This window comes from Micromesistius poutassou, assembly GCF_964030765.1.
Source record: "Micromesistius poutassou genome assembly, chromosome: 4".
In the NCBI taxonomy this organism is placed as follows: Eukaryota; Metazoa; Chordata; class Actinopteri; order Gadiformes; family Gadidae; genus Micromesistius; species Micromesistius poutassou.
Window position 1 is genome coordinate 18042556 of NC_140274.1, and position 20116 is coordinate 18062671.

General features: G+C 42.3%; 2 protein-coding genes across 2 annotated transcripts; both read right to left on the reverse strand.

Moving 5' to 3' along the window:
* Positions 1–2002: 2002 nt before the first annotated feature.
* On the reverse strand, positions 2003–2724 carry sst1.1 (somatostatin 1, tandem duplicate 1; the record flags this gene model as incomplete). The annotated part of the gene is made up of 2 exons (XM_084466522.1): positions 2003–2191; positions 2590–2724. 2 exons carry the CDS (start codon positions 2722–2724, stop codon positions 2003–2005), a joined length of 324 nt encoding a protein of 107 aa, XP_084322648.1.
* Positions 2725–9022: 6298 nt separating this feature from the next.
* Positions 9023–10145, reverse strand: sst1.2 (somatostatin 1, tandem duplicate 2; the record flags this gene model as incomplete). Its single annotated transcript, XM_084466872.1, has 2 exons — positions 9023–9229; positions 10011–10145. The coding sequence occupies 2 exons, from the start codon at positions 10143–10145 to the stop codon at positions 9023–9025; spliced, it is 342 nt and encodes a 113-aa protein (XP_084322998.1).
* Positions 10146–20116: the final 9971 nt, after the last annotated feature.

Below are 20116 nucleotides of genomic sequence, written 5' to 3' on the forward strand. Positions count from 1 at the left end.
CTAACCCTAACCCATACCTGCAGCCCGTGTGACAGCGACTACAGAACCCTAACCCTAACCCTAACCCATACCTGCAGCCCGTGTTACAGCGACTACAGAACCCTAACACTAACGCTAACCCATAACTGCAGCCTGTGTTACAAAAGGGAGCCACTCATTATATTATATATACTACAACATATTTACTATTATATGTACTATTTGGAAGGAATAAACTCATTATTTTATATAAACTATATTCTACTAGAGATGTATATTATATGTGGCTACTTTATATAATATATAATAATTTATATATTAATACTTAATGTATATATATTATATTAATAATTAATGTTGCATTTGTAGCACATTGATTCAGAACTGTTAAAAGCAGCAGTGTCACACTATTGAAAATAATGCAAACCCTTTGACCAATCAGGATCAAGTGTTCACCAATGTTCACCAACCCACTCCACGATATCCCAAAAACATCCACCGTTGATGACCCGCCAACTCCAACAGCACAAGCCCTGGTTAGGTCCAGACAAACACCAGGGAATTAATACTACATCTATGTATGCATGCTTAGTTATTCTTTATGATAAATATCATGTTAAATGTAGATGACATTATATAATAATCCTGTTAAATATGTATTCTATTTTATATATATCATAATATATGTGTATTCCATAATATTCTATGAGACATATATTGTGTTATATGTAATGTATAACATGTTATATAAGGTACTATGGCGGTATCTCCTAGTACTACGGCCGTATGGTACTTTCTGCAGTATTGTGTACATAAATGCTGTATTTTATGCTGACATCACAAGAACTGGCAGACACTGGTCCTTACCTCAGTAGCGCTTCCAAAGGGTTCTGGTGTGAGGGTGTTCTGTGGCTTTACGTGAGAGGAGGATCCTTTGAAATGTTGCTCTGAAAGCCTGTGGATAAGCGATAACAGTATAGCTTTGTCCCCGCCTCCTTATCTGTCACTCACAGCCCACACACCCACACAGAGGTACAGGTCAGGCCAAGCCCCGCCCCCTGCTGATGTCATTCCTTTCCCTGCTCAGTAATGTATTTTCGCTCTCACACATACAGACAGGCACGCACTCACGCACAAACCCATGCATCACACACAAACCCATATATCCCACACACAGACAGACACACAGACAAACACACAGACACACACACACACACACACACACACACACACACACACAAACCCATACATCACACACACACACACACACACACACACACACACACATATCCCAAACCCAAATCACACACAGACATTACACACACATAAATGCAACCTAGCCCCTTAACCCTAGCTCCTTGACCCTAGCTCCCTAGCTCTAGACCCTTAACCTAGTATAGGGACCACAATGGAAATAAGCCTTTTGGCTTTATTGTGTCATCCCTGGCTATTTATGTATTTTAATGTATAACACAATGTATGAGTGCTGTTTCATATTTGATATAAACAATGGTAAAATAAAATCATTCAACCCTAACCCCTTGACCCTAGCCCTAGCTCTTTAACCATAGCTCCCTAGCCCATTGACCCAAGCCCCCTAGCTCCTAGCCCTAGCTCCCTAGCTCACTAGCCTTAGACCTTTGACCCTAGCTCCCTAGCCCCTTGACCCATCTCCCTAGCCCCCTTACCCTATAGCCCTAGCCCCTGAATCCTAGACACCACAACAGCAATGCAACAATGTTAGGGTTATTCCCTTAGTAGCCTAACAATACATTGATCAACACATTGCTTCTGAAACATATTTTATTCAAACCAAAAATTTTAAATAGAAATTCATGGGCGTCAATAAAGTCTGATTGAAAACAATCATTCCATTCAAAGTGAGTCCCCATCCATATGAAGGATGAATCCCGTCTTCAATTGTGGAAGTTGGAGGCAAGGGTAATTGAAGGATATGCTAATTTAAAGACGAGATTATATTCAATTACCACATCAATCATGAAACAATGCTAAAAGGCATCAATTAACACGATGTAAAAGTTTTCCAGAAGAAGTTTTTGCATCCAGCTTTGCGCTCGCGGGGAGCTAGCAATGGACCGGCGGCGCGCTCCAGCTCCATGCGCACGTCGTCCTGATCGTCCGATCCGAGCGCCTCGTTCTCCGCCTGCGCGATCTCCGACAGCAGCTGCGCGAACGTGTAGCGAACCGTTTCCTAGGAAGAGAAGGATAGGAAGAAAAAAAAGAAAGAAAGAAAGTTGTTTTTTTCTTGGCTTAATGTTATTCTATTATTATCAATATCAGACGATACTTGCGCACTGCCGTGCGCGCTTGTATCAGCACCTTGGACAGCACCCCGTAGGCTATAGAAGTGTTAGGCACTTAGAAGCGTAAGAAGTAGTCTCAGTATTAGTAGTCGGATTTTCAATATTCATTCACATTTACTCCACGATATCCTGACCAAAAGTCCCCAAAGTGGCGTATCAGTTGACAGCGTCGCTGCGATGCAGAACAGTTCTCACACCTATCGTCAATCCCTGGCCGTGGTAGTGCTATCTGAACGCGCAGAGACATATACATATAGAGATGGAGAACTGTATTATATGTCTGTACCTCTTGGCCTTGCATCGGAGCCAGCAGGGATCTCTGCAGGAGTTGCCGCAGCTTGGTGTCGCTCGGTGCTGCCGAGGAGCCGCTGAGCATCGCGGCACAGGAGAGCAGCAGCAGGGTGGAGCGGACCGACATCATCTTCTGTTTGGAGGACGGTAATGAAGATGTTCAACTCTCCTTATCCTTCTCTCCGGCCAAACAGCATCTTATAAAGGCTGACTCTGACGTCAGGTGTTGATGGGGTCCCTCGATGTGCACGAGCTGTCTCCGTGAGTGATGATGTTCACGTTCACTTTCCAGCGATTAGCGCTCGTGACTCGTAATGATGTCCACTTAGTGAAATGAAGTGTGCAAACATGTGATATTTTACTCAGGTACTCAATGTTTCTCTTTTTAAACCATTATTTAATTTATTAAAACGGTCTTTAACGATCCCATCATTATTTGATTATTTCAGTTTTTATTTTTTATTTTTTACTTTTAATAAAATATAACGTGCTGCTGGTTTGTGACGGAAGTGCTCTTGGGGTGATAGGTTTGGCTGTATGTTGGCCCATTTGAATTAGGACTACTTGTAGTCCTAGGTACTACTTTATGTTAAACAAACTTGTAGGCTACTTTATGTTAAACAAATGTTACGGCGGAAAAGATTGATTCCAAAGGAACACTGTTTACATTAGAGATAATAACGAGGTTCAAAAATATCAAATTTTTAGAGGTGAACCTATTCATCTTTTAATGTTATTATTTATTTATTTATAGCTTGTAAATCGTGTGACCCTAATTAAGTCCTTAATTTTCCCAGATGATTTCAGGGTAATTGCCATTGTTTCTTTAATCATCCCTATTACATATTGATTCTAGAGGCGTCATATTAGGCTACATATTACTATTTTGCTTTATGTCTTTAATGAGACAGGGGTTCACAGACAGTTAAGATGTAAAAGATTCAATATGTAACATTTCCATTTCCATTTAGGGCATTTAGCAGATGCTTTCATCCAAAGCGACTTAAAATAATTTGTCAGAAGAAGGTGAAACAATATATCGCTGTCGATACAGTAAGGATAATAATTGTGCATTAAAAAAATGAAAATAAAGACTAGACCTATGTTATACTCTTTGTTGAGTTGTGTACTAACATGATACCAAAGGTTACCAACAATGTTGAAACTCAAAGAAACCCGGAGAAATCCGTGAACAAAGTGGTCTGTTACATTTGTTGAGGTCACATGTCCCTTTTACCCCACAGGCGTAAAAAGGCTCATTAGCCTTTTAAAGTTTTTCAAGAGTGGCTCATGAGATAATAGGCTTATGAGTGGCTCATAATGCGTAACCTAATGTTATAACATTACAACAACGTTCAACATGCTCATAAAGTTATTTTTAGTATGATTGTTTAGACCAGGGATAAGTGTTTGGCTTCCAAACATATCATTGTGTTACAGCCGTAAACTACCCCACATAACATTATCTACAGCTGTAAACTACCCCACATAACATTATCTACAGCTGTAAACTACCCCACATAACATTATTTACAGCTGTAAACTACCCCACATAACATTATCTACAGCTGTAAACTACCCCACATAACATTATCTACAGCTGTAAACTACCCCACATAACATTGTCTACAGCTGTAAACTACCCCACATAACATTATTTACAGCTGTAAACTACCCCACAACATTATCTATAGCTGTAAACTACCCCACATAACATTATCTACAGCTGTAAACTACCCCACATAACATTATCTATAGCTGCAAAATACCCCACATAACATTATATACAGCTGTAAACTACCCCACATAACATTGTCTACAGCTGTAAACTACCCCACATAACATTATCTACAGCTGTAAACTACCCCACATAACATTATCTACAGCTGTAAAATACGCCACATAACATTATCTACAGCTGTAAACTACCGCACATAACATAATCTATAGCTGTAAAACTACCCCACATAACATTATCTACAGCTGTAAACTACACCACATATCATTATCTACAGAAGTTAGAGGTTATAGGTAAGACGTTGGACGTGGAAGAGGTTAGTTTAGAGGTAAGGGGTTAGAAGTTAGGAGTAAGAGGTTATGGGTAAGAGGTTAGAGCTTATAGGTACGAGGTGTGAGGTTATAGTTAAGAGGTTCTAGCTTATAGGTACGATGGTTGGATAGGAACAGGATAGGAACGAGGTTGGAGGTAAGAGGTTAGATATTAAGGTTAAGAGATTTAGGGTTTTGCTTATGATGACGAAGGGTTCCTTGCTCTGCATCTCTTTCCAAACTGTTCCCATGATTCCTGGCTTGCCATTGGTCAGATGAGATTGGTTGTCTGTTAATTTAATGGTTGATTATTTCTCATGGTTGTGTGTTACTGAAGCTATTATAGGTTCATACTACATCTGCTCATTGCCTTTCTGCCGCTCTGTAAAAGTCAGCATCGCCATGGCAACCAGCCTGAATGTTTACTAGTTGAGTTCATTAACTTGTTTCTGGAGGGCTTCTCTAAACTATTAAACTGAAACTATTTTTTATTTTCAATGCTTTAATTTAGATATCAGCCTGCGTGACAAAATTGGGGTAAAGTTATATGTATATATATGAATATATATATGTATCTGTACGGTCTACCCCCTACCTGCTCCTCAATGACCTGTCTCTATACTTTCTAACCACTACCTGCTCCTCAATGACCTGTCTCTATACTTTCTAACCACTACCTGCTCCTCAATGACCTGTCTCTGTACTTTCTAACCACTACCTGCTCCTCAATGACCTGTCTCTGTACTCTCTAACCCCTACCTGCTCCTCAATGGCCTGTCTCTGTACTGTCTATCCCTACCAGGAGGAGATGGAGAGCTAAAAAACCCAACTTGATTCTCTGCTTTAGTCCTAATAAGGTATTATTATTTTTATTGATTGTGTGTCGGTGTATAATGAGCTGTATTAAACCTCTGCACTGGTCATTGCTTTTCACATATTAGCATGAAAGTATGGAGAGTGGTGCATGCTGTTGAAGGGATTAGTGTTTGAATGTGAGGGTCGTGTCTTATTATCTGCTGTCATAAGCGAAACAACAATGCCAGCAGGGTGTCTCATCACCCTCGCTGTCAACTAATGGACCATAATATGGTGAAGGGGTGACGTGTGTGTTTGTGTGCCTAAATAAACATGCCTTTCTTTGACAGAGGGCAGACAGTTGTTTTTTCAGATGATTGATGAGCTTGATGGGCACATTAACCACCAGCAGGGATGATGAGGACTTAGCTCGGGTCTCCCCAGCATGGCATTGCCTTGACGCAGTCTCCCCATCGTCAGACAGACAGACAGTAGTATTAAGACCTTTGGACAGACAGACAGCAACCCAGTGGCCTCCGCAGAGGAAAGAGGCGTTTCGGGCAGCGGGCGGTCGCCGACCACACCCGGGAACTACTAACTGCAGGCGGACAGGGCTGGTGCAGCATGCCATCGACACTGACTCTGCCCGGCCCATCCGCTTGCGGCCCCATCGATTAGCCTTGGCCAAACGCCAGGCGGCTGAGCACAAGGTCCGCGAGATGGCTGCCGCGGGGGTGCTCAAGCCCTCGTCCAGTCCATGGGCGGCTCCGGCCGTCCTGGTGAGGAAGAAGGACGGCGGCTGGAGGTTCTGCGTTGACTACCGGCGCCTCAACAAAGTCACTCGGTAAGACACGTACCCGCTTCCTCGGATCGACGACGCCCTGGACTACATCGGGGGGTCTAGCTGGTTCAGCTCCCTGGACCTGCGTAACGGCTACTGGCAGGTGGAGCTGGCGCCCGAGGCCAGATCTAAGACTGCTTTCACGATCGGGCAGGGGCTGTGGCAGTTTCGAGTCATGCCGTTCAGATTATGCAACACGCCGGCAAAGTTTGAGCGGATGATGGAGAGGGTGCCGGCAGACATCCCCCGGAGTCGTTGTCGTGTACCTGGATGACTTGCTGGTGCATGGGAGGTTCTTGTGGCCATCCACCGGGCCGGGTTGTGGCTGAACTCTGTTCCTAGCTGGGAAACGTTCTTGGGGCATGTGGTGAACGAGCAGGGCATAGCCACTAACCCGGCAAAGGCGGCGGTGGTCCGGGACCTGGGCCTGGCGGGGTACTACCACCGGTTCAGCGACCAGGGGCGGAATTTTGTGTCCCAGGTCTTTGGGGAGGTCTGCTGGTGGCTGGGGGTGCACAAGACGAGGACAACGCCGCTCCATCCCCAGAGTGACGGGCTGGTGGAGTGGTTCATCCAGCACATCATCCTCACCAGCCAGCACCAACGGGACTGGGGCCGCCACCTTCCCCTGGTCCTGTGGTCCTATCGGACTGCAGTGCAGGACTCACTGCACGCCGGCTGCCTTCATGTTCGGCCAGGAGCTCCGGACACCGGTGGACTTGGTGTTCGTGTCCCTGCCCGAGCCTGAGATTGCTGGGGGTGCAGCTATGGACTATTTCCGCAGGCTGAGGGATCGCCTGCTGGTGGTCCATGACTACACCAGCCAGGCTCAGGCTGCCTCGGGGGTGAGGCAGAAGAGGGGCTATGACACTCACTGTCCGGGACGAGCATTCACACCCGGGGACAGGGTGTGGGTGTACTGCCCCGTCCGAAAGAAGGGGGAGGCAGGGGCCTGGGGACATCCTCGACAGAGTGTCCGAGGTGGTGTACCGCCTGCAGATGACGGGACGGGGGCGTGTGGTGGTGCTGCACCGGGACAGACTCTCGCCGTACTGCCCCCTCGCCCCAGTTGTTGCTGTGGAGGGAGGCGTAACTCCCCGCGGTTCCCCGGGCGGCTCCCCTGCCCCTGCCGGCTTCCCTGATGGGGCCGTTGGCCCTGCAGTTGCCGCTCCTGGGAGGATCCAGCGGCCTAACCGGCGGCGCCGGGCCCCTGAACACTTTAAGGACTATGTGTCGGGGACGACTGACCCCTCAGGTGGGAGCTGTGTGGCGTGGACGCCTGTTCGGGTTCCGCGCAGGGGATCCTGGGAATTCTATTGCTATTGCTGTTGTATGGACGCTTCCTTTGTATTTGTTGGAGTGGTTTAAGTGTGTTAGGTTAAGTGGGGTTAATGGGTTAGGGTTGTTGGTGTGTAGTTGTGTGTTGTTCTGTTATCATGTTGTGTTCATCATGTCGCCACCGTTATCGAGAATGTCATGTATGTGTGTTGGGTCCGCTGTGTTCTATGTAAGAGGTCAAGCGGTGTATGGGGCACTGAACTACAGTTACCTAAAGCCTGACTCTGTGCTCTTCTTGGCCACCGCTACAGTATTTAATCAGAGTGCTGTTAGATCTCAGTCCTAAATAATCGTATTGGTATTGATGTGATTTCTGTTTACTTATTTCATTAAAATCCCACTTGGAGAATGGGGAGAATTGTTGCTCAGAATGAAGGACCAATGGCGGAGCCCAGAGGAAGGCTTGACGGACCTCCACCAACGGTCATCACGTTTCAAGCACATCCGGTTTCACGCCAACCAGATTGCATAACTCACGGACACCCTCATCCTAACCAGACAATAGCCTGAAGACTTTTATGTTTGCTTTAGCTTTCTGCTAAATCTTAAGTACGTTGCACTTTCATTTTTTAACTTTGCCGTTATTTTCTTTTACGTATCTATTTTCTTTAATTACTTCAATCTGTCTTATTTTATTATTTCATTTTGTTGTATGCCGATGTTGCTATGTGAAGCACTTTGAGTCTTCCTCGTGTATGAAAAGTGCTATAAAAATAAACCTTGCCTTGCCTTCAGTACATGATTTTACACCTTTTCAGAAACCCCGACCCAACGAAGGGTAGGCGACCGAGCAAACACGCCATGGAAGAACGGTAACCTCTTACTGCGGCTCAGTGGTGGTAATGTTATCTATCCATTTCCCTTTTACATTAAGATGTGTGTGGTTAATATATAAAGAAGGGGTTTACAAAGTTTTTCATCTTAAGACGCAAAAGAGAAATTTGCTGTCTCTTCGGGACCAAAACTTATAAAATGTGATACAGATGTGATGTACTCATGCTAATATTGTGAAATACTAAAACTAATATATATATATACTAATACTGTGATATAATAATACTGCGATATACTAATTATGTTAGATACCAATACTAATACTTATACAGTGCCATACTAATACTATCCAAACAATGTATCAGCCCTTTAAAAACAGACAGCTCATGTGCTTTCTATATTTAATGAATAAATTAATTTATTTATACATTTTATAATAAACTACGATAGACAAGCATCTCAATACCAATTAAAACAGCCTGTTACTAAACGGCTAGCAAGGTGTTACTTGGGCAGGTTGCTCAGGGGTGTGGCCTCAGTGTAACAGCTAGCAAGGTGTTGATTGGTCAGGTTGCTGAGGGGTGTGGTCCCAGAGTACCAGCTAGCAAGCTGTTGATTGGTCAGGTGGTTGTTAACAGGAAGTGAAGCCTTTCCAGTAGAAGTTCTTGCAGCCGGCCTTGCGGTCGCGTGGGGGTGTGTTGGGGGTTTCAACAGAACGCTCCAGCTCCACCCCAGCTCCCCCGGTCACCATGGACACCACCTCAGCCTCCTGCTGGCTGTCGCCTTCTGGCAGTGTGAGTTGGGATAGCAGGTCCTCCAGTGCACGCTTACTCCATTCCTACATTTGCACACACACACACACACACACACACACACACACACACACACACACACACACACACACACACACACACACACACACACACACACACACACACACACACACATACATACATACATACATACATACATACATACATACATACATACATACATCAATAAAATGCATACTGCAAATGTTATTCACAGAAATAATCCCCATAACTAGTATGTGCTACTAGAATCCGAAACTAACATGTACCATGTTGATCTACTTGTACTAACTGTGGACTAGAACACCAGATTAACATGTAGTTCTCTAGAAGCTGATCGACTAACTTGTTGCTGTAGTACTCTAGAGGCAGATATAGCTTGTGTTACTGTACTACTCTAGAGGCTGAGCTAACCTGTGTTGCTGTAGTGCTCTAGAAGCTGATCGACCAACATGTGTTGCTATAGTGCTCTAGAGGCTGATCTAGCTTGTGTTGCTGTAGTGCTCTAGAGGCTGATCTAGCTTGTGTTGCTGTAGTGCTCTAGAGGCTGATCTAGCTTGTGTTGCTGTAGTGCTCTAGAGGCTGATCTAGCTTGTGTTGCTGTAGTGCTCTAGAGGCTGATCTAGCTTGTGTTGCTGTAGTGCTCTAGAGGCTGATCTAGCTTGTGTTACTGTAGTGCTCTAGAGGCTGATCTCACCTGTGTTGCTATAGTGCTCTAGAAGCTGATCGACCAACATGTGTTGCTGTAGTGCTCCAGAGGCTGATCTAGCTTGTGTAACTGTAGATCTGTAGAAGCTGATTACTAACTTGTGACAGGGATCCAGTAGCTGGCGTGCGCTGCTTCTGCATGCGGTCCATACTGAGAGCAGAAGTTGTCTGCGAGGCCAGAAGGAGAACCGTGGCGAGGAGAAGCACCGTAGCGGGACACTGGAGAGACTTCATGTCTGGGGAAAAGAGAAGATCAGAAGAACATTTAACTAGAAGCAAATAGGAATAAAGAGTAAAGAAGAGGAGACAACGTTCACCTACTGGGTTGGTGTCCTCTGTTATCCGTGGCACTGGTGGAGGAGCAGGAGATCAGCAGACGAGTCCAAGTGGAACGCTTCAGCCAGTCTTTTAAACGGTCTCTCTCTGGTCACATGACATTCTGTTTGATTGACAGCTTGCCCGTCGGGCCTGTGTGCAGCGTGATGAAGGAATGCTGGGTGATAAAAGCACTCAGTGTGTTTCTTTGTTCAGCCGTTAAGAACATTTGACTGAAGCCTCCACAATAAAACAATTAGCTGAGATCCACACGCCTGCCTTCATCTTGGCAAACACCAGGGATTCTCTAATGGGACAATTAGCCAAGCGCTAATAACGTAAGCAGGACTCCATTTGCTTCACAGATAAGAGCGTTTCAAACAGAGCAGTTCAAACAGCACGGAGGCAAGGAAGTCAAAGTCCGCTTCAAAAATTATGTTTATTTAATCTGTTTAAATAAGGTGCCTCTTTATTAGTTAAGAAATGTAAAAGTATTAATGAACACAATTAATCTAGGAATTCCCGAAACTGAGGGTTGTGGTGAATTATGTCTTCAGCACATGTGCCAATACCAATGTAAATGATATATAATGATTATAAATGTATTTATAAACTATAGACATGTATCTATACATTAACACTTCAAAACTATATACATGTATAATACATTCACAACTATAAACAATTGTTGTCCCAACCTGGATTTCAGGTTGCACCACCTGTGTACATCCCATCCCATTTTGCAACATTGTGTTTGTGTTGTTATTTCTTGGTTTAATATAGTCATTTAATGTTTAACGTCAGGGTGTACATTTTGAGTGTGCATCCTTGTGATGTTTGATTCAAGCCTTTCCTTAAAACCACAAAGCAAACAAACCCTGACTGACTAACCATAAACGAAAGGAGAGAGACCTGTCTGGCACCTACGCTGGGAATTTGGACCATCATCAATCGTTTCTGTGTAAACTGTTTAAGAATAAAGAGTCATCAGAACTCATAGCAATTAGTGTAATATATTTAAGTAATAAACACACAATAACATACACTTAACGTACATAATCCATACAGCAAAAATATAACAATCCGAGGCCTCACAATATCCGAGGCCTCAGATGGGAGTTCACCCTGCGTCTCTCTAAGAGTCCACTTAAGTCCACTGCATTGGCACAAGCAAGGACTTCTTATACAGTGGCACTGGTCTTGGAAATGCTGAGAAAAACAAAACAAACCAAAACAGTATTTTAGCTATACGTAAGAACCTAACTTGTTCTACCCTATTTTTTATTTTCCTCCTTTTCTTTTGGCCAACATCAAATTGATACATTATTTCTTCAATCATTTTTCAATTATGATTGACGTGGACCTCACCGTGTTAAATCGTTAGTGGATCGCCCACTCTCCCGGGGTCCTCCTCGTTGCCTCTCCGTAACCCGCCGGGATGATCAGTCAGTCGACGTGTGGCTCGGAGGTCCTCGAGGACAGCGGCGATCCCATGTCTGACCCCAAGTATGTGGTGGGAATTTGGACCACGTCAATCATTTCTGTGTAAACTGTTTAAGAATAAAAAGTAATCCGAACCCATAACAATTAGGGCAATATATGTAAGTAATAAACATACAATAATCCATACAACAGCAATATATCAATCTGCGGCCTTACAATATCTGCCTCAGATGGGAGTTCACCCTGCGTCTCTCTAAGAGCTCTGCAAGGAGAAGTCCAACACAGAAGTCCTTGCTTGTGCAAGGACTTCTTATACAGTGGCACAGGTCTCGGAAATGCTGAGAACAGCTCTGCTCCCCAAATGATGTGTGATGGAAAAATCCATAATGTTGTTTCCCCTTCATCATGTAAGCTCTGTCTCCTATTCCTTGCACTGTCTAGCCATCCTACCTGTTTCTAGCGTTATCTAACATTAACCTCTGTGCCTGGGGTATACCGGTCATAAGGGAGCAGGGATCCCCTTATGCATTCTTCTACTTGACGAGCACACAGGAAACTCTGTCCTTTAGGTAAACATAATTTGATTTGATCATTGACAATTGGAATGTGAAGTCTCATCTGTCCTAGACGCAATATCTCTTAAAGAAATTGTCACAACAGATGGCATAAAGGTAGCCGTGTAGCGGTGACTCCTCAGTTGGATCAGTGGGGTTCCATGTATAGGCAATTTGTAATTTTCATTTCAAATTGATGCAAAAGTTTAGTTTACGCTTCTTAGTTGTTGGTAAGGGCCTATAGAAAAAAAATGGTCTGAGGGCCAGACAGGCTGTCAAAGAATTGACCTCTAGGGGGCATTGATGGCTCACAACCCACAACCAGCCTTAAAAAAATATGGTAGCTGTTATAACTCTTGATCAGATTATCTGATCTTAACATAATAAGTATGTATTGATTCAGGATCAGGAGTACCAACTGATATCTGACCGATACAACCCATATTTTGTTTTATTTTTCTAACCCTTTCCCGATGTGCCCGGATAAACATGAATATGGTCTCTTGCACTCAAAACTTGAATGTTGAGCTCTCTTTGGAAACGTCCACAATTCAGTCCATAAGGACCATATTGGTTCCACTGTCCCAGTATGCTAGCTTCAGAAGGCTGTCAAGAACTACAACAGTAACTTGATGGGCATATCGTTCTTACATTGGAGGCTTTCAGTAGTAATATGCAAGCTGCTTCTGACTTTACCAGCCCAGCTTCCTTCAATGCTTCAGTCCACCCAGACCCATGCAGGAGATCTCACAGGGTGCTCCATAAAGCCATTTCAATGCGAAGCCCACCTACCATCACCAAAACTTGTCTTCTCCAAGATTTCAGGGACGGTCCACAGAATTTTCTGAGCAACTAATTTGCTGCTGTGAAAGCAAGTGTTGTTGGCTGGTAAAGCTTACAACAAGTTTTTTTGCCAGGCAGCACGATTCTGATGCAAGGATTCTTCATCTGGAAGTTTTACATCTGGGTGGAGAGCAGTACCATTGCTCTGAGCTGACATGCAAGGCTGATAATTTCTGTTAATGCTCCCTCTCTACAACTGACAATTTAATTAGCAGGAGGGCAAATAGGTTTTGTCCTTGTTTGTTTTTGGGACAGAATGCATAGCTGCCATTTCGTTGTCCCAACCATCTCATAATACTTGATTTTATCTTTCTCCCTTTTACAGTTGGTTCAGCAGTCACAGTAAAAGAGGGAATGCTTTATATGTTCATTGCAACTTGTGCAGCCACTTCAAAATAACAGTACATCAATAAATGCACGATGGAATTACTGTATTCTTCAGGCATTTATTCACTCTTCCTACGTGGACTGAATGGACTTTGCAAATGAGGCACACAGACGAAAGAAATTAATATATCTAAGCAGTAGAAGAGAGAAAATAAGGAAATGAAGAATAGAAGAAAATAACTAAAGGGCATGAAATGTAAGTTTGTAACATATTTTTGACATACATTAGGCCTATACCAAATTACTGTATGTGAAATGGAATAAATAATAATCACCTTCCCTTATTCACAATACTCAGGACATTCTCCAAAGTTACTATAGCTATTAATAGGATTAATTTTAAAAAGGTATGACAATTGGTAGCCACCTTACATATTTGCCAAATAATTTTTAAAACGTCCATATTTGAGCAACTGTTGATTTCCCACATATTACTGACTTGCAATAGCACTAAAAAATAATATTACTTAACAAATGTGAAAATATAATTTCCCATTACACACCCCTAAAATAAAAATAAATAGAAATCATGCACACAAAGACAAACTGTCACACTGTATTTACTATTGCAATCACATTTATAAGCTACATGAATTTATTAATACATTCACATACATCAACAATATAGGCTACATCTATCTGTAGCCTATATTGCCTATATAATTCATACTTATTTTAGTATTCAGATGGTCTTGTTTCATTAGTTAATTATAGATTTATTCATAAAAACAGGCATGGCATTTTGTTCTTGCTAAATAATGACATTACTGATGATCAGTTTGAGATACGGTCTAACTAACAAGTGTTAACTAATAATAATATAATGATAGTCAGGGGCGTAGCACCAAATTTTGGGCCCAATATACAAGAAGTCCTCATGCCCCCCCCCCCCCTTGCTTTAAATAAGTAGCCTGCTGTTGCAATATTAGTCTACCGTACACTTTATTTATCCTTTACCTTAATAACCAAGGCCTCATCATTTGAAAGTGTAGCCGATTGTCTGCTCTTGCTTTGGGTTGTCTGTTTGTTTTAGCAATGATAACAGAGTTAAGAATGGGGTTTCATCTTCTGTGTTTAAACGTTTGTGCTCACCTTTCTTAGAAAATAAATTAGTCAGAACCTGACTTCCTCAATTTTGTCTTCCTTTTCTGTCTTTCTTCACCTTTCTCTTCTGAGAGCCAGACTTCAATTTATTTAACTGTGGCTGTGACATATTGCCCCATGACATTTAGTTATGTTATTAAACTATTTGAGCAACAATCAAAAAATACAAAAAAAAAGTTGTACTGTAAAAGGGAAAAAGATAAAATCTGGTATTATGAGATGGTTGGGACAACGAAATGGCAGCTATGCATTCTGTGCCAAAAACAAACAAGGACAAAACCTTTTTGCCCTCCTGCTAAAAAAAAAAAAATTTCCCATGGGCCCCCCTCTGCCCAAGGCAGAGGGGGGGCCCCAAGCCTGTCCCACTTACACCCGCAGTCTGTCGGCCCTGATGATAGTTTGAGTTTGAGTTTGAGTACTCAGACTCAAGGATACCTTCCGCACAGCTTATATGGTCATATTCATTTAGCAGATGCTACATTGCATGTAACACTAAATGTTACACAAATAGACGCACGTAAAACTGTATATCATTAAGAAAAGAATCACTAAAATATCAAATCAATATGATTTTATTTACAATTTAGACAAAGTAATTGAGCTGCATGATAGATTCCTGAAGCAATATCTTCTTCTCTGATGGGAACGCATTAGAGAAGAAAAACGCTCGCCCCCTGCTGGTTGCTATGAAGCCCTTGGGATGTGGACATGACCATCTTCAGTTGGCTCATTCAGTACACAACGTTTTTTCAAGACCACACATTTAATGAAACGAACTACTTAATACAATAAAAACAAGATTCAGACACAACATAACCAAAACAATTTAGACATGTAATAACAGAGTGTTTGAATCTGAACATATTCATACATTCCAACGTGATCCTACAGAAGGATGGAAAAGTAAAAAAAAACAAGTTGAACTATTTATATTAAAAGATAATAACTTACTCATTGAAACAAAACAAAATAAACTGATCTGAAAATTAGTTTAAACCAGCATGTTCTGCTACTAGTATTGTACTAGACTAGATTGGTTAGAGATTCCCAAGCAACAGGTGCACAGTATTGTACTAACTAGTGCTTCCAGATTCCACAGCAACACAATAGTAAACAGTATTCTACAAACTAGTGGTTTGAGATTCAAGAGCAACACAACAGGTGCACAGTATTGTAATAATACAATTATTATCTTGATGGTTGATGCCAACAAGATTTAATGTGCTTCTTAAATCAGGGTTAAGATAGGGTATGGTGTTCTTCATTGAACTGATTCTTCGTTCACATATTTAATATACCCATCAGATGAGCACCACCAAAGCCTCCGATGTATAAAATATAATATTTCTGCAGACGGTTGCAAAAAAGCACCCTGTCTCCTCCCAGTGGCCAATGTAAGTACTTCAACTTTAGTCCAAGAGTCAGCTTCCACTCATAGTAAGGTTCATAGTATTTGTTGGTACTAGTAGTATTAGTAAAATGTATATAGCTGTGGGGTTAAAAATATTTATGGTAGTAAAATGGTTATGGTTTAACCCTAACCCTATGGTATACTCATTATCCGTTATGGTTGGTGGCAGTACAAGCAAAATTACGATTATAAACAAACATTCATAGTGATAGTTTACATAGTAAAGTAGTTGAAACAGTAGCAGTTATAGGAGTGTTAATATTAGATTAGAAGAAACTATTACTAGTATTTCTAATAGTAGATCAAGTACAAGCAGGATTAACGCTACAATTGAGGCAATCTCCCGAGGATACTTAAAGTGTGAGTAATGGAAGCAAACAAGTATTAGTCTTATTAATAGTGAGGAGGACTACCACTGCTTCATACACACACGGCAGCGGCTGATGATGCTGCCTGGACAGTCTCCCTTCACCGTCTGGGCCCTGGGCTTACTGCAGACAGACATGTTCATATAGAGAGGGGATGTATATCGTTATTATCAGGTACAGACATCTTCATATAGAGGGTATGTATGTAGTTATTATCAGGTACAGACATGTTTATATAGAGAGGGTAAGTATATAGTTATTATCAGGGTCATATTCATATAGAGGGTACATATGTAGTTATTATCAGGTACAGACATGTTTATATAGCGAGGGTAAGTATATAGTTATTATCAGGGTCATATTCATATAGAGGGTATGTATATAGTTATCATCGGGTAGACATGTTCATATCGAAGTTAAGTATATAGTTATTATCAGGGTCATATTCATATAGATGGTACACCATTGCTTCCCTTTTTCTCTGAATCATTTCCCCCTCCACTAAACTTCTTTTTGTGGGAACCCTGGATTGCCAATACCTGAAGAGCTGGTTTGGGTCCAGGGCCGCGAGCCAGTAGCTGTAAGAGTCTGTGTAGTAGTTGCAGGTGCCTCTGCCGTGACACTCGATGAAGGGAATCTTCCTGAACTCCTGGAGGCAGGATCCTGGAGAGGCCAGAGGCTGACCAGATCCCTCGGAGCCAACACCGGTTTGCTACAAGAATACATTTACATCAACCTTTAGGGCATTTAGCAGACGCTTTTATCCGAAGCGACTTACTTATCCGAATAAGTACATTTGTCAGAAGAAGAAAAAACAATATAGCTCTGTCGGTACAGTAAGGATGTTCATAGAACCAAGTGCCAAGCACCAACAATTGCTAGGGTAACCCATTCCCTGTGTACTTAACAATTATTCACCGAAGGTGAAGTGATTCACGGAGCCTGAGGTGAATAATTGTTTTAGTATATAGTACACGTGAACGATCCAAAAATAAACAAGATAACACTTTTTGCCAGGATTTATTTGTTTTTATTAGCTGTTTATTCGTTTTATTAGCGTGACGAGACGACCGTCACGCACACTCCCAACAATATCTCGAGTTTGAGATCTCAATCATGGGATATTGGCCAATATCCCGAGATAGCGAACCAATCAAATTGCGCCATCTTAGGAGGTTCACCTGTAGCATATACTAAAACAAGATATCTAGGATAATACGCTACACAATGCTAAGTACTATTTTTAAGTAGTACGCCAGGACGTACAACATACAAGTGCGTACATTAAGTGTAAGGACGTACTACATACAATAAGAGGGGTGGCTATGCAGATCACATGCTGAATTATTTTACCAAGGCTTACCGATGAGACTCGCTATGTAGTAGGATGTGTGTGCATAGAGCTAGGGCTGGATGTGTGCATCTGGAGCTAAGGGGTGGATGTGTGTGGCTAGATGGTGGATGTGTACGTATTTAGCTCTGGGGTGGATGTGTTCCTCACCATAACAAACGAGTAGCCTGACCAGAGGGACTGCCATCCTGCTGGACAGGTAGGGACCTGGACAGTTTGGCTATGGATGGCGATCACATTAGCCCTGGTCTCACACACAGCACACCTGAAACATGGTTAGGGTTAGTCACACCTATACACCATAATCCCTCTTACACCCTAGCCACTATTAAACCCACTTAGTATACCCAGACCTTGAATACACTTGCAACAACACAGTATGGCTAGGGTTTGATTTTGACAGACCTTCATTACACAGCCTTATATATTAATGTCTAGGTGAAGGATAGTAGTACACTTGTACAATGTGAATCAGTGAAAACCTCTCGGCCCAGGTTAAAATATTCAGATCATGTAATGCATGTGTGGTTGTGTTTTATGGTGGTGGTATGTTATGTGAGGGTTATGTGTGTAGTGGTCGTGTGTTATGTGGTGGTGTAGTTGTGTTATGTGGTGGTGTTTTGTTATGTGTTGGTGTGGATGTTTTGTTGTGGTGGTGTGTTATTAGGGTTAGTGCATGTTAGGGTCAGTGTATGTCAGAGTTAGTGTATGTTAGGGTTAGTGTATGTTAGGTTAGTGTATGTTAGGATTAGTGTATGTTAGGGTTAGTGTATGTTAGGGTTAGTGTATTTTAGCGTTATTGTATGTTAGGGTTGGGTTAGTGTATGTTAGGGTTAGTGTATGTTAGGATTAGGTTAATGTATGTTAGGTTAGTGTATGTTAAGGTTAGTGTATTTTAGCATTATTGTATGTTAGGGTTGGGTTAGTGTATGTTAGGGTTAGTGTATGTTAGGATTAGGTTAATGTATGTTAGGTTAGTGTATGTTATGGTTTGTGTATGTTAGGGTTAGTGTATGTTATGGTTCATGTATGTTAGGATTAGGTTAGTGTATGTTATGGTTCATGTATGTTAGGATTAGGTTAGTGTATGTTATGGTTTGTGTATGTTAGGGTTAGGTTAGTGTATGTTATGGTTTGTGTATGTTAGGATTAGGTTAGTGTATGTTATGGTTTGTGTATGTTAGGGTTAGTGTATGTTATGGTTCATGTATGTTAGGATTAGGTTAGTGTATGTTATGGTTTGTGTATGTTAGGGTTAGTGTATGTTATGGTTCATGTATGTTAGGATTAGGTTAGTGTATGTTATGGTTTGTGTATGTTAGGATTAGGTTAGTGTATGTTATGGTTTGTGTATGTTAGGGTTAGTGTATGTTATGGTTCATGTATGTTAGGATTAGGTTAGTGTATGTTATGGTTCATGTATGTTAGGATTAGGTTAGTGTATGTTATGGTTTGTGTATGTTAGGGTTAGTGTATGTTATGGTTCATGTATGTTAGGATTAGGTTAGTGTATGTTATGGTTTGTGTATGTTAGGGTTAGTGTATGTTATGGTTCATGTATGTTAGGATTAGGTTAGTGTATGTTATGGTTTGTGTATGTTAGGGTTAGTGTATGTTATGGTTCATGTATGTTAGGATTAGGTTAGTGTATGTTATGGTTTGTGTATGTTAGGGTTAGGTCAGTGTATGTTATGGTTTGTGTATGTTAGGGTTAGTGTATGTTAAGATGTTAGGGTTAGGGTTGGGTAAATGTACTGCATCTGTTCCTACCGGCTGACGTATTTCTCTAGTAAATCTCCAGAGATCATTGCCATATCACTTGGCATTGATTGGTCAGTGGACAGCCAATAGGAGTAGTCATTACGGGAGGCATAGCGACAAGTGCTGTCAATGTTGCAGAAGAGGAAGGGCATGGTGGTAAAGCGAGGTAGACAACTGCCCAGAGTTCCTGGCGGAGAGAGAGAGATCATTCAACAATGTTTATATATCTGACTCTCCATCTGTCTGTATGTCTGTCTCTTTCCTGTCTGTCTGTCTGCCTTCCTGTCTGTATATTTGTCTGTCTACCTGTCTCGCTGTCTGTCTACCTGTCTGTCTGTGTGTGTCTACCTGTCTGTCTGTCTGTCTGTGTGTGTCTACCTGGCTGTATGTCTGTGTGTCTACCTGCCTGTGTGTGTGTCTACCTGCCTGTCTGTGTGTCTACCTGCCTGTCTGTGTGTCTACCTGCCTGTCTGTGTGTAGGTACCTAGGTCTTGTCCATGTGCTCTGTTGTTTCCGTTGATGAAGAGGAGGGAGTATCCAGAGAAGAGGAGGCGGGACCCTGCCGGGCAGAGAGGAAGGCTCTGCTGCTGGCTGTGTCTGGTGAACAGGAAGCTGTCGGGCTCCCCGCTGACAAAGGGCCCTGGGGGCCCCGGGGTCCCGGGGGGACC